At 53.6% G+C, this 22062-nt stretch overlaps 5 protein-coding genes across 5 annotated transcripts; 2 read left to right on the plus strand and 3 right to left on the minus strand.

The window, feature by feature from the left end:
- Positions 1-729: 729 nt before the first annotated feature.
- ColSpa_04885 (uncharacterized protein) lies at positions 730-1635 on the minus strand (the record flags this gene model as incomplete). The annotated part of the gene is made up of 1 exon (XM_049271097.1): positions 730-1635. One exon carries the CDS (start codon positions 1633-1635, stop codon positions 730-732), a length of 906 nt encoding a protein of 301 aa, XP_049127054.1.
- A 1468-nt stretch (positions 1636-3103) lies between these two features.
- Positions 3104-4928, plus strand: ColSpa_04886 (efflux pump roqT; the record flags this gene model as incomplete). The annotated part of the gene is made up of 4 exons (XM_049271098.1): positions 3104-3376; positions 3427-3779; positions 3829-4219; positions 4269-4928. The coding sequence occupies 4 exons, from the start codon at positions 3104-3106 to the stop codon at positions 4926-4928; spliced, it is 1677 nt and encodes a 558-aa protein (XP_049127055.1).
- An 827-nt stretch (positions 4929-5755) lies between these two features.
- On the plus strand, positions 5756-7201 carry ColSpa_04887 (delta(24)-sterol reductase; the record flags this gene model as incomplete). The annotated part of the gene is made up of 1 exon (XM_049271099.1): positions 5756-7201. The coding sequence occupies one exon, from the start codon at positions 5756-5758 to the stop codon at positions 7199-7201; it is 1446 nt and encodes a 481-aa protein (XP_049127056.1).
- Positions 7202-7742: 541 nt separating this feature from the next.
- On the minus strand, positions 7743-8288 carry ColSpa_04888 (uncharacterized protein; the record flags this gene model as incomplete). Its single annotated transcript, XM_049271100.1, has 1 exon — positions 7743-8288. The coding sequence occupies one exon, from the start codon at positions 8286-8288 to the stop codon at positions 7743-7745; it is 546 nt and encodes a 181-aa protein (XP_049127057.1).
- Positions 8289-9080: 792 nt separating this feature from the next.
- Positions 9081-15338, minus strand: ColSpa_04889 (dedicator of cytokinesis protein 1; the record flags this gene model as incomplete). The annotated part of the gene is made up of 2 exons (XM_049271101.1): positions 9081-9748; positions 9800-15338. The coding sequence occupies 2 exons, from the start codon at positions 15336-15338 to the stop codon at positions 9081-9083; spliced, it is 6207 nt and encodes a 2068-aa protein (XP_049127058.1).
- Between the last annotated feature and the right edge of the window lie 6724 nt (positions 15339-22062).

The raw sequence follows: 22062 nt of genomic DNA on the forward strand, positions 1-22062 counted from the left end.
AAGGCAGCCACCGACGATGAGAGTTGAGAAAATCTCAAGCATGGAAATGTCGAACGAGAAAGAAGAATATTGCAAAACGCGGGCGCGGGGGGAATCGAGGTGGATAGCCTTGGAGAAGCCTTTTGAACTAGAGCAAAAGGCTGTGTGACTGACGACAACGCCCTTCGGCTTCCCGGTTGATCCGCTGGTATAAACAACATAAAGTGCATTGTCTGAAGTGACCGAGGGCTGCGTTGACCATGATGATGCTCTGGTAGAAAGACTTTTAAAGAATGGATCGCCGACGATGACCCTGCTTTCCTGCAGTACATGCTGGGGAATCTTGTCCTGATGGTCGGCTGATGACAACACAATGGAAGCCTTGACATCTTGTACAATCGTCCTAATCCGAGCGGCAGGGAGTGATGGATCAAGGGCTGTAACAGCACCTCCAGCCCTCGTTACTCCCAGTATGGCGATAATGGACCAGACCGACTTTTCAAATATGACGGGAACCACGACTTCCGGCCCGACGCCAATGCTTGAAAGGTGATTTGCAAGCTTTTCGGTGTAATATTGTAGCTGTGAATATGATAAGTGGCCGTCCCAAGCGCAGACTGCCTGGGCCTGTTGTTTTGTTTCAGCTTGCTGGGCAATCAGGTCATGAACCAGGACGTCTTGTTGTTCCGGCAATCTGTATCATTTAGTACTCGAGTTTTTAGTACGCCTTGAAGGGTTTGTGGTCAGTACTCACGGTCTATTCAACTTCACAAGATGGCGCTGGCTCGCAGGGCTGAGCGTTTGGATGTTTTTCAAAGTCCTCTGTTCATTGGAGAAGTCGTCTAGTTGCCACAGAACATGTTCCAGGTCGTTCAGAAGAAGCCGTACTGCCGTACGAGAAAAGTACTGTTCATCATAAGTGGCTGAAACCTCCAACTCTTGGTCATCAATGGAGCATTCAAGTCGAATACTCCAGTTAGAGGCAACCGACGATTGATGCACTTCCAGTGCATTGCTCGAGAAAGCGATGATGGTCTGCAAGGAAACCTCGTCTGTTGTAAGAGAGATCAAATCAGACTCAGAATTGGGAGCGCCATATACCGCGGGTGTTTCTGCAAAGCATCTGAGGAACTCAGAAACCTGTTGTTGACGGTTGATTGAAAGCTTGACTGGCGATGATGGGTTTGAAAGCTCTAGGTTCTTGGGCGTCGTGACGTATAGCCCATAGCGAATGTCTTCGCTATCAGACTGCGACGAGAGCATCAATGCCCATGCGGCGCATACTGCAGATTTGATGTCTCCTGCAAGTTCACAGACTGGGCCTCGAATGTGAGATAACCGACTTGTGGTCGTCCTCGCGCCGGTGATTGCACTCTTGGCGTCGAGCAACGGCTCATCGGGCTGCGATTCACCGTTGAGCGAATCTTCACTGTTGTTTTGAGTAGTCTGAATGTCGAGATATTCTTCCTTAGAGCCTTTTGTAACAGGAGACCTGAAGACAAAGCGCTTGGGAATGCCCGGAACATCGGTGGGAAACGGATTCTCGAAGACAATCTCGTCTGGAGTTTGCGCATCCGCTGGAGTTGGTGCGTCAAAAACAAACTTGACAGAATGAAGCCGTGGGGTCAGCTTCCATCTTCCGTCTGTTGACAACATCTTTGTATAGCTGGTTTGTGTGATTGTAATGATCGGATGTGAAAGGTTCATGTAAAGTGCTGACCTCAAAGTATGACGCCAAGGCAGCAAGGCAAGGACAGCGTTGATGGTATAAGTGCATGCACGATTTTGTTCATTCAAGTGTCACCGGGCTGACACACAAAAGGAGAGTCTAGAACCTCAAGGAAGTCAGGAGCATCTTGTCCCTACTACGAGGCAGACTCGCATCACGAACGATCCTTCAACATGACGAGATCCGCTTCTGTTTGTGGCGTAGTTCACGTCGTGATTCATGTTATCCACTTCCATAATGGATGTCTCATCCCATTTGCAAGCGCCATGGGGCGAATAATTGCTCATTATCGTGTGCTTGGTCGATTTAATCCGCTGGGAGGTTTTCCTACCTGCCTAGATGGGCAAGCTTGATGGCGCGTCCCTCACCGTAAATCCTCCCGTGGTGCCTCCTACTGCCGCGGTTTGTGATCGCTGGAGGAGATGGCTCCATTCTGACTAGAAGACTGCAGGCTGGGAGTGTGATCAGGATTCTGTAGACTGGTCGCGGCTTCAGGATCGGAAACAAGTATTAATGCGGGGTGCAACTTCTCGTGGCATCAAGTTTCCGTTCACATCGCTTGAAAGTGGAAACCTCTTAAGCTAGAATCAAGTAGGCACCAGCCTTTTTTCTTGGGGGGGGGGGAATTTTCACGGGTTCCGATTCGCTTAGTCGCATCACATGATCCTGAAACATATGTCTACATGTGTCGAGACTCGAGAAGGCAGATTTCAACTCGGAGGTCTTGAGAGAAGCGGCATTTACAGCTGCTAGCCGTCCGAGTTGAATTGCCACCACCGAGCGCATATGACCCTGCCACTTGGTCCTTTTGTAGCGCGTGAAGTCAAAAGCGGTTGCATTTTGTGCCTTGTATGGGTTTGTACGGGTTTTCGAATCCATCTTCGCATCAACATTCCCGGCTTCTGGGACCAATGATCTGGAGCCAAGCCCTTGACAAAAAGCTTGAAGGACCTCAGGATGCAGGTCCCTGTCGACTAGTTCTGCATTCCAGATCCTTCGGCCCCACGGAGGGGTGGTCAGCGATAAGGCTTCGGACTCATCACGACGCCCGGTATCGTAATGCAGTGTTTTTGGGTCTTGTCGTAGTTCCGTGGGCGCCTATGATGACTCTTTGGCCTTCCTGATACGGTTGGGAACATTGTGATGGGGCGATGGGATCCATGTTTAGGCTCGAATCCTAAGGGCGGTCAGCCAGTCCAGCGGGGCGAATTTCATCGGGCTCTTCTGGAAATAGTGGCAACCTTCTGGGGCTTGCTGTAGAAACTAAGACAATGGACGTAGCTGGCAATGAAAAAGGAAAATGAACGTGCATATTGGGCGGCGTACTGCTCCCCATTTCAAGAAGTTGAGATGCCAAAACGCTAAAGACTGCAATCTCAACCACCAAGAATCAATATGACTACAGATGAATCAAATGCCCTTGATGCTCGCAGTGGCGGCAAGAGCCATAAGAGCGAAAAGGCTGGCGTGCTAACTGGTAATCCATATGATGCCTCCCAAAGCACGTTGGAGCCGGCTGCACCAGGCGACGACCTTCCTGGGTGGAAGGTCTTCGTCATTTGGTTGGCAGTCGCCCTCGGCGTTCTTTGCACTTTTCTAGACGAAGGTATCATTGCGACAGCCATTCCGCGGATCACGGATGAGTTCGGCTCTTTAACAGACGTTGGTGTGAGTGAAAATAATGGTCCCCACGAGAGAAAGTGCTAACAAACATCCAGTGGTATGGCTCTGCCTACCAAATGACTCTTTGTGCTTTTCAACTGATCTTTGGTCGCCTCTACAATCAATTCAATATCAAGATCGTCTTTCTCATCTCTCTTGCAATATTCGAAATAGGGTCTCTCATCTGCGCGGTGAGCCCAAGCTCAGCAGTTTTCATTGCGGGCCGTGCCATCGCAGGCCTCGGCGCCTCTGGACTTCAGAGCGGCTGTCTTGTTCTCATCTCAGCGGCGCTACCAGCCAAAAAGCTACCAATGTATGTAGGAGCGATTGGCATGGTTTATGGCGTGGCTGCTGTCCTTGGTCCGGTTGTTGGCGGTGTGATTACCAATAGCTACCTCACATGGCGATGGTGAGTTGACCACACGAACCTAGCCTAGACCCCATTGACATATCTGTAGGTGTTTCTACATTAACCTTCCGATAGCAGCACCGCCTGTGGTGGCGACGTTATTCTGGGTAAAGTCACCCCCACCGACGGATGAGCAGCGGCGGCCATGGCTGCAGAAGATCCAGGGTCTGGATTATCTTGGCATGGTTCTCCTGTTGCCAGGAATCACATCGCTTCTGCTCGCGCTCCAGTTCGGCGGCGCACTGTTCTCATGGAGCGATAAGAGAACGATTGTATGTTTTGTACTCGCTGGTGTTCTCGTCGTGGGGTTTGTGATTGAGCAGTGGTGGATGGGTGAGAAGGCCCTGGTGCCTCCACGCCTAGCCAAGATGCGTATAGTGATATTTGGGGCCTTTTTCGGCTTCTGTTTAGACAGTGCCTTCTTCACACTCGTCTACTACGTATGTTAACCCCTACTACCTCTCTGCCATATATTCACGTTCGCTCCAGGTGCCTCTTTGGTTCCAGGCCATCCAAGGTGCAACGGCGGAGCAGTCTGGTGTAAGATATCTAGCTCTCTGCCTTGCATTTATTTTCACCATCTTTCTTAGTGGCTGGGGAGTCACAAAGACGGGTTACTATCAACCCTTCATGCTGACGGGGACTGTTCTACTGTCAGTGGGCTCTGGTCTGCTCTCGACTCTCAAGGTCACCTCGGGCGCGAACCACTGGATCCCGTTCCAAGTTATAGCAGGCCTAGGGATCGGGGTATCAACGCAACAGGCCGCTGTTGCTGTTCAAAGCAGTCTTGAAGAGGCCGATATCGCTATTGGTGTTGCGGTCGTCATGTTCTTCCAATGTCTGGGGCCAACAACCGCTATTACCATCGCTCAGGCCGTCTTTGCCAGCTCTCTCACGTCAGGCATATTGGCCAATTTTCCGGGGGTCGACCCGAAGCTAATCAGAGACTCGGGAGCGACAGGGTTGAAGGACTTGGTACCGTCTGAGCAGTTTGAAGTTCTTCTGCAAATCTATAACCACTCGATCACGAGGACGTATCTTGTCGCTGCGGCTCTAGCTGCTGCGAGCATCATTGGCGTCGTAGGTGTAGGGCTGAACAAGATCCAAACTGAAGAGGACGCCGGGAAAGCAGACGCCGAGAGCCAATGAGGCTCTGCCACCTTTGCTTGCAACTCTTATCGGCCGAAAACCGGTTGGGATCTGGAAAGTGTCACCTGTGTTCCATGGTATCGTATCGTCTTGTGACAATTGAGAGCCTTTACGCGCTTGGGCATACCGAGACTAAAACGAACCCAGAATTTGAACAGAAGTCTAGAGGAGGTCTAAATACGATCCGGTATCACCAATAGTCTTCCGGTTCGGGCCTGGGTCTATTGAACCAATGCGTACTGTCTCGGTCTAGGCTCTTATGCATTGTTTAGCCTTCACTGACCAGTCCTCCCTCTCTTTAAAACCTACTAGCCCTCTCCCAGGAGAATACTAGTGCCATGAGAATTCCTACCTCAGACAGTAATCTCGCACTCCTTAGCTGAGTATACACACCATGGAGGCATTTCCAGGACCACAGCTTGTGCAATAGGGGCGATCATATACGTGCACTATGCACAGTCATGCAGGGTTAGGGTTGTCGTTAATGCATCCGGGTCCCGCATCGACGAATATTAAAGGAACCCTCGCCTTAGTCATCGCCCTTTGCATCGCAGCCAAGGCCCCCAATGACGGCGACACCAAAGGATAAGCTCCGAGTGGGTCGACGCCAGACTTCAGACAATCCCCGTTACACCTTTGCCAACGTTGCATCCCGCCGCGATTCGCTCGTTCGCCAACCTATTTGACTTCCCGCCCGTCAATCCAGTTCGTTCCCCAGATCTCGCATTCCGGCCCCTACCGTTTTCAGGTCCCCGGTCAATAGAGGCTCTCCTTTCAGCAGAGTTCTGTTTGGCAGGCCGCCAGACCCTCTCTCCTCCCGCCAGACGATGGACGACCATAGCGCAACGGTAAAGCGCATCGCCGAGGTCGTCAAGGACCTGCACTCGCGCCAGAAGCCCTTCCGCATCTTCCACGGTTCCACTAGCAGTACACGGCCCGCCCATGGCCAGCGCGTCGTCGACATCAGCGAGCTACGCCATGTGTTACACATCGACGCCGCCGCCGCTGTCGCCGTTGTCGAGCCGAATGTCCCCATGGACCAGCTCGTCGCCGCGACCTACCGTTGCGGCATGGTGCCGCCGGTCGTGATGGAGTTTCCTGGCATCACCGTCGGCGGCGGCTTTGCCGGATCGGCCGGAGAGAGCAGCTCCTTCCGCTACGGGTACTTTGATGAGACCGTCCAGTCAATCGAGATGGTCCTGGCCAATGGGGACGTCATCAACGCGTCCGAGACTGAAAATCCAGACCTCTTCAAGGGTGCGGCGGGGGCCCTGGGGACCCTAGGAATCGTCACAAAGCTGGAGTTGCGGCTGATCAAGGCCAAGAAGTTCGTCAAAGTCAGCTATCACTCCTACTCAACAATCCCAGAGGCAATCGCCGCGATCCAGCGCGAGACGAACCTGGCGCACAACGACTACGTCGAGGGTCTCGTCTTCTCGAGAACCAGCGCCGCGGTCGTGACGGGGCATCTGACGGATGATCTGCCCGACAAAGGCCGGCCGCAGACATTTAGCAAATCCAAAGACCCCTGGTTTTACTTGCATGCCCGGAAACGGATCGCAAATGGGACCCCGACGCCGGATTACGTGCCACTGCAGGACTATCTCTTCCGATACGACCGCGGCGCCTTTTGGATGGGAGAGTTGGCTTTCAAGTACTTTGGCTTCGTCCCCTTCAACAGAATCACCCGGCGCGCCGTCAACAGGCTCATGAACACGAGGACACTATACAAAGCCGGCCTCGGTGGCGGTAGCCGCATGACCTTCAGGTACTTGGTGCACGACCTCTCACTACCGTACACCACGGTCCAGGAGTTCATCGACTACGTTGCGGACAACCTCGAAATATGGCCGCTCTGGTTGTGTCCCCTGCGCGCCATCGAGTCACCCAGTTTTCACCCTTACACAATGGAGCCCGGTGGAGAATCATCCCAGCCCATGCTTAACGTGGGAGTCTGGGGCCTATCGTCTAAAAAGATCGACAGGTTCATCCGCCAGAACCGCGAGCTAGAGGCAAAGCTGATCGAGCTGGGCGGTCGCAAGGTCCTTTACTCCCACGCCTACTACACCGAAAAGGAATTCTGGGACATGTACGACAAGGACTGGTATACGAGGCTACGAGAGCGCTATAGCGCGACGAGCCTGCCCACTGTCTACGACAAAGTGACGGTTAACGTGAGCAGAGAACGGGAGAAGAAGTCTTTCAAAGACAAGGTTGCCGTATCATGGCCTTTTGCGGGCCTCGTCGGAGTTTGGTCTGCGATTCGGAAATGAGCCATCCCGAGGGTGTTTCCTCGGGCAAGGACGCATGATGTGGAATGTTCGGGTCGCCACCATGTATGATGATCACTGTTGTTTTGTGCGTAGGCAACGAGTTTGGTCAGTTATAAGTCGTTGTCACGGCTAGTCGGGAACTTGGTTGCTTGTTTTTTTGCTTTGTTGTAGCTTTTCTTTTCCGATTGGGTTGCAATCATGCATTTGCTTCGGCGCTACCAGCGGTTTCACTTGGGGGTGTAACATAATATTTACCTGCATTCGAATGGACCAGGAAAATTAATAGCATAAACTATTCCGGTCTACTCATAGAACTGATACCGTTCTCAATCTCTGCAAGTCATGCAAGCAACGACCGAACAACGTCTCTTTTGGTTCGTTACATCTTTGGCCATGGTGGTCACCCTCACACTTTTCCAGTATTTTCTTTTAACACTGGCTCCGTATTCGCGCTGGCCGTCATTCCGCCGCTCATAGCTTCACACCCTGGCGGCCATTGTATCATCATGCCCTCCCACGCGTTCACATATAATAGGTCATATCAAGCCTCTTTGACCGCCGGCCCATGATCGCCATATACCGGGTCTTTCGCAAACCATGCAACCCCGCCAATCCCCTCCACCTTTGCTTCCTCCCCCTTCTTCCCATAGCACATATCCCAGTGGCACCCTCTGGGGTAACTCCCAACCATTTCGAATCCCCCGTCGTAGTCCTCCAGCAAGCGGTGGGCAACCCCGGCGGGAACCACCACAACGTCGCCCTTCTCGACAAGGGGCTCGACGCGCCCCTCGTTGTCCTCGCCCCCGAAGCACAATCTTGCTCGTCCGCTGCTGATGCACAGGACCTCGTGTGTCGTGCTGTGGAAGTGGCTGGTGCTGTACATGGTGTACCGCCACTGCGGCTCTACCACCCCGACGGAGTTAAGGTGCGCCTCGATAGCGGACGCGCCGGCAAGGGGGAAGGCGGCGTGGTAGATCAAAAGCGGTTTGTTCTGGATGCCCGTGTTGGGGAGTAGGCCATGTGCCGGGATCAGGTGTCTTGAGACTCGCAGTGATGAGAGGGGCGTGAGGGTGACTCTGGAACCCATCTTAAGTTCGGCTTGGTGCCAAGTCTGCTTGATAGTCTGGTATTCTTGCAGCGTTTTTATTTTTTATTTTTTTTATATCTTGAAAAAAGATGGAAACGAATAACCACGTTGTTAAGAATTTGGAGACGAAGAGTGTCAAGATAGATGAGTAACACTGACGTCATGCTATGTCGATTGGAGCTGTTGTAAGTTTCTCGTGTCATTAGCTATACACCTTCACGATCTACTTGGCTCGATGAAAGGGCGTTTTCCAGGCTTGGTCTCTTCTGTTCCCGCTGTTTTCTTCTCGATTTCTCTCTAACGGTTCACTCGTGTCACGACGAACAATACGTGCTCAAATTCTGGCGGTGACACGGCACGAAAGATATCAAGTAACAATCACAAGAAAGCGGATTATAAAGTCATCAAGGCTTCCACACACATAGTGGGGAATTAAATTTGTCCGCGAAGAAAACTCGAAGTAAAAATAGCTGCATCTGCTGCGCTGAGTTGACATGCAGATGAGGGGGATCCTACATATACATATCCAGAACACCGTCGCCTCTCGACCTCCTATCGCCGTGGAATGAACAAAAAAAAGGAAAGGAAAGAAAAGGTGGCAAGTATCCTGAGCCCGTCCAGCCCGTTCCCATGGAAGGCCACTGAAGTGAAGAGCTATTTACTTGTGTGCCTGTTGTTCGGGGTGAGCGCCAGGTTGTTTCCCCTTACCAACCATCATCAAGACACTAGGTACTGCCACTCGCCTGTAGTCTTGTTCATGTAGCCGAGCTTTTCGGCAGCCGCCGTGAAATCCTATTCCTCGTGCACGCTTCCCATGGCACCGCCACCCTTATTCGACTTCTTGCCCAATTTCAGCAAGCTAAGCCTCTTCCTGACACTGCCTCGTTTGACGACACTAGGGCTCTCTGCCGCGGCTTCGTCCCTGTATTCGCGCTCCTTTTCAGTCATATTTATGCCCGCGTCTGAGCTTGGTCGGCCGCCCGAGTCCGTCACCCACTCGCTAGTAGCATCGTTACTGCCCAGAGTACGCGGGCCATCGGAAGACGGGGCTCGGAAGAAACTCCGGCGGTTGGGGTGGTCTTGAGTCCTACTTACGCTTCTGCTGGGATAGTCTTGAGCCCTGCTTACGCTTCTGCTGGGATGGCTCACAGTATCCTCGGCATCCCCGCTGACCGGAGAGTCACTGGGCGTTTGTTGCAGCACCGGGGACTCCTTCTTTCGACCTCCAAGGAAACTCAGGCGTGTCCCGCGACCCTGACGGATGGCAATCGGTTGGACAGTCGAGACTTCTTCAGCGACCACATCATTATTGATGGCGCCGGCAGCGCTTTGCGGTTGGGGGGACGCCTGCTCGGTAGACGGGGATGACCGTCTCCAAGTCTGTGAGCCGTTGGCCGAGTCACGCGTGGGTTGCGGGGGGGCAAAGAGAGCAATCTCGGGTGCGAATGTGGTTTCAAAGTCTGCTTTTGGTCAGAGGAGGCACATGCGAAATGGATGGACAGAACTCTTACATCGTTGTAGCTCCTCATGCCTTCGGTTGAGGAATACGTTTGGACTTCTCGAGAAGGTTGCCAGACACCGCTTGATCATGATTGCATGGTCGACAAGGGCCATCTTGATGGCGTTGTCCTGCGGGTCAAGCTCGACCTCTTCCTCCTCGTCATCGTCTGAAGCGGCTGGCAGGAGCTGGCGGTAACACGCAACGCTATTCTCGGAATCGGGGTTGACTGACACGCTCACAGCATCCACCAGCAGCTGGGCGTTCTCTTCGTCGCCGTCTGCAATTCGCTTTTCGATGACCGTCATCTCCTGTGTCTTCCTGACGATACGTTCCAAAGCTGTCTCACGAGCGGTGAGCTTGATCTCTTCGGTGTGGACGATTTCACTGCGACGAAGGATTGTCGGGAATGGGTCGGCTGTAGTAAACACCATCTTCTCGGCGTGGTGCTCCTCAACGGGCCCAGACGTGTTGCGCTTGGACGATACGGAGAAACTCTGAGGGTGAGCGGAGAGCAGGTAGTCACGAATGACCTGCTGGACACGAGCACGCTGGAAGACTTGATGCGTTAGGTCGCGATGGGGAGTGATGGCGGAAACCACCAGGAATTGCCCTTCAACATCATCGACATCGCCACCAGTCACAATCTGAGCAGAGGGGTGTTGCTCCTGCATGCGGTCTGTGAAGGCTGACGCCCGTTCTGTAGGGGACCCTTCATAAACGAACTCTTTGTCGCGAAGACTGGAGGGGAACCCGAGCCCCTTGTAGACGACCTTGAAGTACTTCGGTACCAACTTGTCGCTCCTGGAAATAGTCTCATAAATGGTGGCAATGGCTCGTTCAGTTCTGGCAAGCTTGGCGAAATCGAAGACGTTGCTCTCGTACTGAGTACGTAGCTCCTGATATGCTGCCAAAGCGCTGCTCCAAGCTTCGCCCTCCTCAAAGTGCTTGATCATGTCGAAGTAGATGCGTTCCTTGCGCTCGAAGGACGTCTGCACCGGGAATTCGGGGTCGTCTAGAGCGGCAACCTGCTTCGTAGGATCCCAATCGTATAGGTCGGCATGCAGCCGGAGTGCCAGACCGGCTTCGCAGTGGTTCCTTGCCTCGCCTTGAAGGTTGGCCAGCTGATGGACATATCTGATAAAGATCTCCTCCTTCTGCATGTCCCGGAGGAACTCCATCAGCCGCAGTCGGTTGATGAGGTGCGATGCCTCGCTCGTGCTGTCGCTGCTGTGAACAGCGACAAGAAGGTCGAGGAACTCGTCAACGGTGGCCATTAGATCGCGGATTGCAGTATACAGGGGCTCCTCGGTAGCAGTCGATAGTGGCGCGAATCTTTCCATGACTTCGTTGACAAAAAGTTTTTGCAGAATGCTCTCAGTCAACGGCTTTGACTTGAAGTATTGGTCTAGAGAGTCAATCATCTCAGTTTGTATGACTGATAGATCCTCGCTCAGGGTCCATTCGCTGACGATCATGGTCTGCAGCACCTCCACAGCCATGCGCCGCAGACCTTCGTGTACACTAAGGCAGAGCTCGACAATGGGGCCGACCAAGGTGGGGACGTATTGCACCTGGTATCCGCCCATCTTGGACAAGCCGTAACGCGACCGCTCATCGCTGCTCGTCTCCCAGCCGATGGCCTCCCAGGTCCGCCTGAGTAGCTCGGCGCCATGCTCTCTGACATCGCCAGCAATTTTCCACACAGCTCTACGCTTCTGCTCGGGGAAAGTCTCCAGAGCCAGGGAGGGGCTGCCAACGAGCTTAAGCATGGTCGTGAAAAACATTTTCCAGAGTTCGGTGTTGAAGTTCTCGGCCTCGTCGGGATGGGGTAAGAAAGACTCCAGCAAGATGCTGGATAGGTATTGCAACGTTCTCATGGTGGACTTGTGGTGGTAGATGTGTACGCTCAGCCATTCGGGCGGAAAAGCCTCGCCCATCAAAATGCTCATATACACGCGAAGTGTGTTGTCTAACAATGCAGTCAAGTCGCCTTCGGTCAGCTCCAGTTGCATGCCGCTTGGTGAATTTGAAACAGCAGAAAGAATGGCGGAAAGCTCGATCAACGCCTCATCAAAGGTGCACTCGTCAGCAATGGGTTTGGATGGAAAGGGGTATGAAGTTGGGAAGAGGAGCGAAAGACGGTTGCGAGGCGTGATCGGAGTGGCCACGATGGACAGGTAGGAGTCGATGATCTTCGGAAGGTAGTCGGGAATCTCAGGTCCGAGGTTGTCAATCTGGCCGGCGAGGATGGAGCAGCAGAGACGGACTTGTTCCTTCCAAGAGTCGGTGACAACTTCGGTGTGGCCCCAGTGAGGCGCGATCCATCGGACTGTGTTGGCGGTGAGAGCCGATTTCTGATCGGGATGCGAGAAGATCTCTAGCTTGGAGTAGTTGATGATCAACACGAGCTTGTAAAGCACCAGCTTGCCCTTAACGATGGCGCATGAATCCAAGAAGTCAATGGCAATGTGGAGTATCTCCTCAGTCGTTAGGAGACCTGTCAGCTCGGGCAACCACGTGTGGAAATGCTGGACGGCCAGGGTCTGACTGCCAACAAGGACAGGAGCGTTGCTACGCATCATGGAATCTAGGGCCTTGAAAATATTTCTCAGCTCTCGAATAAAGCCGGGCGCTGAGTGCGACGTCGTAATGCCTATACCGGCTTCCTTAGCCTTTTGCTGACCTCGCGCGTGGGTGATGAACTTGAGGATGTGTCGCACAACCTTGAACGTAGAACGCAGCTTGCGCGATGTCGTGGGCTCGGTGGGCTTCTCAAGCAAGCGGGTGAACGACCTGACGAGACAAGCCGTGGCGAACGGGTAGTTGAAACGATTCTCTGCGTATTGGTCGACGAGCGGGCCTAGGTTGAATCGTCTGTCATGCACGATGCCCAGGACTCTAACCAAAGCAGTGAAGACGAGGTCCTCATATTCGTCGTTGCCCGAGTACTCTACCAATACACCGAAAAGGGCGTCGAGGACGTCACTAAGAAGCTTGACGACCTCAATCTCCGGCACGAAAATGAGGTGTTTCAACAGCGTGGGAATGTCCTCCTTGGCCGCCTCTTTCCACTTGAGCAAACCCAATACGACCCGGTTCTGGGAAAACCGGGTGCTACACAGGTAGGTATCGACTCGCAAAATAGCCAGGGGACCCGTGACGTCGGCGGAATGTTCGTCGTTCCCTTTGGCACTCCACTGGAGAGAGAGATAGCCTCCTTTACCGGATGGCCCAGCTTGAGCAGTGGACGTGAACTCGTCGGTCTTGTACAACAGCAAGGCATGCGCTCCGTCCCTGACAAAAGCCTCCTGGTTCCACAACGGCATGTGGGCAACCGCGAAGGGGGCATGGGGCATGTCTGACAAAAACATAACGATGTGCGAAGTGAAGACATCCTCGGGTGGGACAGCGAGTCGGACGGTCTGGCTCCAATGTTCCCCTCTCTCGACCGTCACAGACTTCCACGTGGTTATGCCTTCTGTGTTAGACGAAGAGAAGATGCAGTTGGGGATCTTTTCTCCGCCTGTTCTCCGCACCTCTAGTGCAACCTGCAAGTTGGTCGCATGGACGCTGCCAGAGAGCGTGGTTGGGTTCCCTGCATATCGGGACAAAAGGTTCTGCTTCGAGAGGGCGGCAGTGTCGAGGGTGACGTAAATGTCCGACCTAGCCTTGGTCGGAGCGCCCGAGAATCCCATCTTATTCGTCTTGCGGATGCCAGCAAGCAGGGTCGGCGTTGTCTTGACCAATTCATCCACGTCCGGGTGATTGAAAGACTTGAGATGCACTTGTACTCGCTCGGTTCGGCGTGATTTCTCGTAATGGCCACTCTTACTGTCCATCAGATCTTGGATGACACCATCCCACTCCTCGTGAAGGCCCTGTTTCTCCGTCGGGAGTGTCGGTGAGGGCGACCAGATGCTCACGACCTGTTCAACCTCCTCGTCCTGCTTCATAATTGCGTTGAGCTTGAGAACACCGATACCAACGGTCCGTTCCGCCATCAGAAAACCTGGACCGGCATCAAAGGAGCCACGAGGCCTCGAGCCGGCGGTACTGGGAGGTGCGGCACTCTCTTGGCCATCCTCTTGCGTTGAGACACGACCCTCGGGATGCTCTGTCAATGAGTCAAGTTTCGGCGTGGCGTTGCCTCTCGAGAAAGCAGAACGGCCACTCTTGGATCCCCACATAAGACTCCTTCTAGAAGGCTTGCTGTTACCGGCAGACAAGGGCTTGGCAGGATCTTTGGAATATCCAGCCCCCTGAGACTTTGCGCCGGAACGAGACTCCGGTTTCCCGTTGGCGACGATTTGCTGACTGGACCGCACCTTTACAACGAGGTACAGCTCGGTTTCGGCTGATGCGACATCACCAATGTCTTGCGAAGAGAGGTCGGCGAATATCGTTCGTGTTTGGCCTGATTTTGCCAAGCTGCCTATAGTTCCGCCGGGGGGGATGTCGATGATGAAGCATTCGGTCAATGTAGCCACCTTGCCTCCAACAGGCTTGGCCACCAAGTAGGCAACCAACGATGTCTCTTCGACTGATGCACCGGCGAAACCCTTGACATCAACAAGGAGGTGATGTAAAGCCGTAGGCTCTATTGTGGGCTGGGGAGGCTCGTCCAGAACACTCATGACAGACTGCAGTTTCGTGACATCGACCACCGAGTCGTCGCCTGTCAGCACCCGCCCACGGTCTGCAGGGTCACGAACAATAACCTCTCCACCGCACAGCTTGTTGACGCGCACCAGGTCCCATACTGTCCTTTCCCGCAGCTTGTCGTACTCGTGTCTTGTGAGGACGTTGTGAAGGAACTGTTGGCGACTCAGGTTCAGTGTTTGGATGAGTTGTGACAGCTTGTCCAGGCGGGAATATTGCCGAGAGAGGAGAAGGCCGTGGAGATTCGTCGAGTGCCATTCACGGAGGCAGCTGGCGATTTCATCGATAAGGGGCTCTGCGGTCGATGTTGGAGTTTCGTCGCCAATCTTGAGCATCGGCACCGGCGCGGGAGGGCGAGGTGCATCAGGGTCTCGCTTGACGGGGGTGGAAAGGCGGCCCTGGGTGCCATTGGGAAGCTCCCTAAGGGGTTTGCGGCCCTTGATCTCGATCCTGGTCACTTTGGACCCTCCCGAGGTCCTGAAAGATTTGTAACTGTCTATCGTCTTTGGCGTCTCGGTAGCAGTCGGCGTCAAGCCACTCTTGCCCGAGTCGCTTCCGAGTTGGACCTCGCCGGCAGTATCGTCGCTGGCGGCATCGTCGACGTCGTCTATGTCGTCGGTCTCGCCCAGCACCTCGCGCACCTCAACGCAGCTCCGGGGAAAGATGCCGCTGAAGACGCGGGCCTCGAGCGTTTGGCCCTTGACGGAAGTCAGTCCGGCCAGCAGGCTGGGCGGGGCGACCAAGTAGCCACGCAGCCAGTTGCCGTCGGGGGTCTCTTCAATTATGTACAGCTCATCGCCAAGTTCGAGGGGGAGGTCGGCCGGGCCCGAGGCGGCAAAGGGGTACGTCGCGACGGCGAAGGCGATTCGGGGAAGAGGCTGCCAGGGCATTGAAAGCTCGGATCGTGAACAACGGGCGCAAGAGGTGGTCGGGTTTGGAGAGGAGAAGAGGAGGGACCGTTGGTTGACGAGTCGACCTATTGACCTGTTGGCCTGGGCCAAATGCACCTTAAGCTTTCGGGGGTCCAGAAGACGGGGCAGTGTACGGCAAGGTGGTCTATCGCGAACCTGTGGGACCCTGACAGGGCTGCGCAGTGGTGTTGAGGTGGCCTCGTGGGGACGATCAGCTATCGCTTCATCAGGGACTGAAGACACGGGCCGAATTTGCGTGGTTCTGGCTCAGGTATATCCGAAGAATCGGGCGTGGGGGCGAGAAACGCAAGAGAGGAGCGAGAAATAGTCGCAGGGCGATCGACGCGGAGACGGGTTCTGCCTCGTGGGAGAAGGAAGAAGTCGCGGTTTCTCGATGCAACACCGGTTGCGTGGTCCTGCTTCTTGTGATGGGGCGAAACGAATTCGAATCGAAGAAATTGGGTATTCGTATTATTTCGTCGCAAGGAAATTCGGCACAGGAAAGTGACCGCGTGGAGTCGCGCAGGAGGAGAGGGGGGGAGAGGGAGACCGGGGATGCAATCGAGAAGGGGAATGAGAATGGGGTATCAACAATGAAGCGCAGCTGGGCGAGAAGCGAAAAAGAAGCGACTACGGGGTCGGATCGTAATAGGTAGGTAGGGTCGTCGTGTATAGGGCCCGGTTGATGTTGATCTATGTCTGCTGCCGTGGCCAATATACGCGCATCTGATCAAGAGGTCGACGGGGTCAACGAGCTGGAATATCCGTGCTAACGGGGCGGTGGGTGAGCGCAGAATAGCGTTATAGGAAGGCAAGCGAGTAGCAGGAGCCGACGGGACAAAGGGAGAACGGGGAAGGGGGGAGAAAGGGTGAGGGAAAAAAGTAAAGTGGGAAAACCCGTCAAAAGACACGAAACGGCCCTTGGAAGTGAAGAATTTCCCGCGGCTGTGATGAGCATTGAAGCGCATTGAGCAATGAATTGAGCGTGTGATAGGACCGCCGCCGCCTGCCTGCCTGCCTAGGTACCTACAGTGAGGTGCGCCTTGCCCAGACCAACAGAAAAGCAAGAGCCCCTGAAGCACACAGCAGCAGCACCCAGGAAAGGGAAGGCACGACCTGGCGTGTGTGTGCCTGAGCCGTGTTATGAGTGGCTAGTGGAGAGAATGGAGATGGGCTGGGCTGAGGCTGGACCGCATTCCTACTGGTCGGATTGAGCTGAGGAGCACGCGGTGTGGTGGGGCTTGACAGGGTGTGCATGGGCCATTCCATTAACCTGAGTGGGGATGGGCAGAATGGGGAGGGGAAGGGAAGGAATGAATTCAAATAAAACCATTGCCTGCACCAACCTGCGTCTGCATCTGCGTGTGTGAAGAAGATCTCCATGGTGGCCATGGTCGCCAGACGAGTGGATGAATAACCCATCATAAGACCGACTGCCTTTTGGCCTTGGTCGTTCAAGCTGGAGAGAAATCTCGAGCACGTTTGGCGTAAGCAGAAAAATGCTTCAAACCACCGACGTATATGCCAAGACGTGGCCGTTCCCATGTCCATACCAGAAAGAGCATATGTAATACACCCGCACATCGGAGGGACGGACCTGCATCCGTATGTCGCGTGGTTTTGGTTCAATAGAGCCAAGACCAAATTCATTAGAGAAAGGGCACACCGGAAAACCGAATTGCGATCGCTGTCGCCGGGGTCGGATCGAGTTAAGCTGGCACTTGACAGGCGGAACTGATGCTCCCAATCGAGCCCATTGCCCATTTTGGCCAACTGCTTGTCGAGGCATGGCATGTGTGCGCTTCTATGTAGGTAGCAGGGGCGTGCCGTCCCATCTCAAACCGGTTCGACCACAACGAACACCCGAACACGGCTGAGAGAAACCTCCCGTTGTCAGCCAACTCAATCGGCCCCAACGTTTATGCCGCGCCTGTCTTGGACCCTGGACCCTTCTCAAACCACAAAGTCTGCAAAAGAAAAACAAAAAACAAGGGCACAGACGTAAGCCGAGAGACGCAGACAGTCCATGCATGGTATTGGACATGTTACTCAACCTCACGGATACCGTCATCTTCATACACTTGACGCCTGCTGCCCGAACAAGGGTCGTCTATTCTCCTGGTATTCTCAACTGTTTCTTCTTCCTCTTGTTTATTTTTTATTTTGTCAAACAACAAAATACTTGGTTCCAACAACGCTAAGGAACCCAGCCATTGCCTCTTCTTTTTCTATTTCTTTCCTCTTTCATTTTTGACCTTTCTTTCTTCCCTCACCCTCAAACGCCATCGATCGGTCGAGTGTCTGTCTGGACGCCCGCCGTCTTGGGTCGTGGAATCGTGGCTTCTCAACTTTGTTTAATTACCCACGTCCTTCTTTCCCCTAACGGGGAAGATGCCAGTCGACGACTCGACGCAGCTGCGATACGTACCGTTCCCTCGTGCCTCCTGCAAAGCATCACACAGGTGGGTCTGTTTCCAAGAACAAAAAGCTTGTGGTTGGCCGGGCCCGTGTCAGTATCAGGTCCGGGCGGCCACTGGCCTATGCACTAGCGCTCCCAAACGGTACGTTTCTTTCACTCTTGAGGTTAATGTCCCTAGGGTGCTCCTTCCCATCGGTACTCTTTCACTCTAGCTTCACTTTTCCAGGGTAGGTACTACTGGACAATCTGGCCTCGTTTTGGTCGCTCCTGCTGCTGCACTCTGGACGCACAACAACTCGGTTCCTGCATTTCCCTCTCCCAATGGATGCAATCACATGCAGGTGCCCCACCCCAGCCACAGAGACGCCTGTTTTGGTTTTATGGGACGGGACGAACAGCAAAACACGCGGAAGGCATAGGTGGACAGCATCGTATTCTTGGAGCACGGTATCGTCTTCTACTCTCTCGGAACTTGGTACTGGACCATTGTTACTTTGTTTTTGTCCCTAATTCAATCTTATTCTTATCTTATTCTTGTTTTATTTATTATTCCGCTCCATTCCTAGTCCTCCGTGCCATGGACCCGACTACAATGTCGCACACGCATCGCAAAGTGCTTGTGTTGCTCCTCCGCCACTCATTGTGAGACGCCGACGTTCTCAAGATTGCCATCCACGAATCCTGTCCAAGACTCAACCGCCCTCGCCCTCGCTCAGGCCCCCTTGGATGCGCTACAGAGGGAACCCGAATTCGTCGGAACACGTTTGCGCGCTGGCGGCATGCCCCTATTACCTTTCAGAAGCGCGTCTTCGCCATCTCGATCTTCAGTCTACGCACCAAGTACCCACCCTGCATAGCACTGATGCCGGATTTCAAGTTGACATCCATGCTCTGCGGTATCAACATCCTGTGATTCGTGTCGCCGAACCGTATTCGCTTGTGTTTGCCTCCTCACTGTAACATCGTCCACTGCCCTGGACTGTGGCCAATGTTGATGCAGCTGAACTTGACACGGCTTCAAATCTCGGGGAAGGAGAACCGGCCAGCGCACCATACACCCTGGAGGCTCTTATCCCTTCAATCTGATGATGCTAAAAATGGCCGGGCCCTTCCGAGGCCGATAGCGCCAAATTCGGCAGAACAGCTTTAGCGTTCAGACCTCCCACATTGAGCGCCGAAATGAGCCTGACGCCGCATCCACCTCTAGCACTACCGGTTGGGTCCAAATCTGGAAAGTCTCCTTAGTGGAGGCTGCAATGTGCCTTCTTCGTTGGGCTCTCGGACTTTGCCTCGATTGATATTTTGCTACCAAGGGCCTGTTATTACGATGCTGAGCCAACCGACTGTCCCCACCACCATCAGCGCCAGCCAAGCACAATGGCTACTATCGTCGGATCCGGCTTGCTTCCTCGTGACCGTTGTTTTGCAGCATCGGATGCCATAGACGATATCTCCAAACACTCGGGGAAGGTGATTGGATCAAGAACATCAAAGCCGTCTCGCCTCTGGTGACACGCCACTCTCGGCTCGCACCGAACACGTGGCCGCGTGATCTGCCAACAGCATATATATGCTGTATATGACCCGGCCACGAGCCAGTACAAACCCAGCTGCTCCATCGGCCGATACCAACGCAGAAGTGCCCCGTCGAAACTAAAGATTATGAACACCAGCAGATGGGGGGTTCCACCAAAGAGTTGATGCTGAGGCGGGAAACACGCAAGCTGCCGGGCCAGTTAGTTTCTTTATGCCGTTCTCGTTTTGTGCCGAGCCCTTTCGCCGGCAAAACTTCCAACAAGGGAGACAAGTGATATTATCCTCGGATTGTAACAAGAAATCCGGCAGTTGGGATAGCGAGCTTTTCTTCTGGACACCCTCGATGCGACGTAGACGAAGGCCGCACGCATCTGAATAAGTGTCTCCGGCGTTATGCTGATCCCGAACGACAGCCTGCGTCGATCACCTCCATCCGGTAGATCAATTTAATAGCCTGGCAAGGTGTGCTGGGACCTTGTTTGAACCCTTATGTGCAGTAGCGTTTGGGCGATCTGACTTTTCCCACCAAGTTGCGGAGCGCCGCAAAGCTACACCAAGAGATCTTCGTCAATGACACCGCCGCTGAGCCATCAACCACTCGTTCAGAAGCCCAGAAGTGCGACTGTGTGCACCATGCCCCATGGTCTGTGTCCGACGATATCCATGCCTTTTTGGTGATTGTTGAACGTGTTTGCGGCGTTATAAACGTGTCAATTCTGTCCTTCTTGTGAGTCATTATTCATTGTGAGCGGGTTCATTCATCAGTCACAGGACTCACTTGACCTCTTACCAGTGGTTCTATCTGCCAGTGCGCTCGAGTGTAAGTAGGGCTTCCATCGGGGTCATCTGCTATTCGTTCTCCCGGCATGTTGTATCTTGTGGTCTAATTCACCACGGCTACCATCCAAGCAATCTTTTCAAGACACAGGCTTCGTCGTCGTCAAACAGACATCCATCTACCTATTATTAATAAGCATCCGATCCCAGAAGGCTGGCCTCGTGCGGACCCGGATCAGGATGCCTCAATCCATCGGCTATCGTCTCAGAAAATTGACAAGAGACGTTCATAGTCATGGCTTTTTGTCTCGTACACTCAGCCCCTCGGAAACTGGAAGTTGATTCAAGGAACAGCCGAACGATTCCGTTAATATCAGTGGTTATCTATGTTGACGCAATATTCTCAGTCGATGACACTAGTCGACAGGTCTTGCTTTAACCTCTGGCTAAACAGCGTGCGGCGGCTGACCGAACTGACAGCGCAATGTTGGATATCTTTGATGGTGTGAGCCAAACCCTTGGCCGCGATGTCCGATACGGTCGGTTGGCAAAGTCTTTGATACTCATAACACTCTCATATATCAGACCCAGCCGTTGAGCTCGAATGGCGGCTGACCTGGCTGTCGCGCAAAAAAGACATAAAAGAACGCCAGGCCAGGGACCAGACTGGTGCTCCTCCGAGGAACTTTTATTTCGAACTGCTTGATACTGACCAGGAACGCTCAGAAACCAGAAACAGTCATAATCTCGGTCGCCTGGTCATTGACTCCGTATTCCCAGTCCGCATGAGGTTTAGAATCTGCGTTCCTAGAGGCTCCTCGGGCCGGACGCCCTGAGTGCTACAGACCATCCACAAAAACTTCGTTAATGTCGTCTCCAGAGTAGTCCATTAGACCACAAAACAATACCAAGCGTAATCGGCCTCGCAATGGCGCATGTTGGGGTAGCCGAGCTCATCAGCAGCATTTTGAGCGGTCCGTAGAAAACTCATTTACGCGACGTGTACCGGCGGCCTTGTACATCGCAGCATAGGTATACAGCGACGTATACAGCACAGATCTAGCTGCGCTGTAGGAGGCTTCGAGCCGGTAGAATCCCAGCACAAGGTCGCGCTTTGTCAAATTGCGAACCTACACTACTATATCATCAGATTTAAGGCTCAATCTACTAGCATTGGCGGGCCGGAAGGTCAGAATTGCTACAAACCGGTCCCGGAGTACGGAGAGTTTGGCTCGCCGAAATCGAGCTGTGCGAGGTTCAATTCGGAGGAATGTTGATTAATCCGGAGCATCCGGGACGGAGACACCTGCTAGCTCGACCTTGCGGGCTTCTCAAACAGGGATGGCTGCATCATGCTGGCCCGCAAGCGCCGGCCGGGATTGGAGTCTTCGCCGATACGGAAAGGGCCGGTCGCAGCATCGGTCGACCAGCCATGTGCCAAGCGGTTGTTGCGTGGTTCGAGCCTCCGTAGCACCCAGAGATTATCCGCAGGGCGGAAGGCGTCAACACGCGGAATGGTCGGGTTGATCGCATACACGCGGAATTGGTAAGCCTACGATGGAATCCGAAGGAGACTAGTCGAGAACGGGAGGATGATAGGACTTGATAACAACCAACAAGGTTTTTCCGACGGCATGTCGAGAACGCCTCGAATCGCAATTCCCATATTTGGGTACCCGAAACAGACAAAGGAGATCTGCCTTGTCCAAAAAGAAGCTTTGCTTGTCTTCATGGCATGAAAGGGGGCGTTGTTCGAGAACCGCAATACCTTTCTTCGTTGAAAATACCCCGACCAAAAATGTCACCCGGCATCGCAAATGTGATGATGCACGCCAAGACTTTTTTTCGAACTCGCATTGCATGGCGGGTGAGCCGGCCCTCTCCCTTGAATCGGGTTCCATCAGGCCACCCTCCATCACTAGCATCCCGCTGGCCAGCGCAATTTAAGTCGGTGTCTGGAATTCGTCTAGA

Source organism: Colletotrichum spaethianum (assembly GCF_022836535.1).
Source record: "Colletotrichum spaethianum MAFF 239500 DNA, contig10, whole genome shotgun sequence".
Taxonomy (NCBI): Eukaryota; Fungi; Ascomycota; class Sordariomycetes; order Glomerellales; family Glomerellaceae; genus Colletotrichum; species Colletotrichum spaethianum.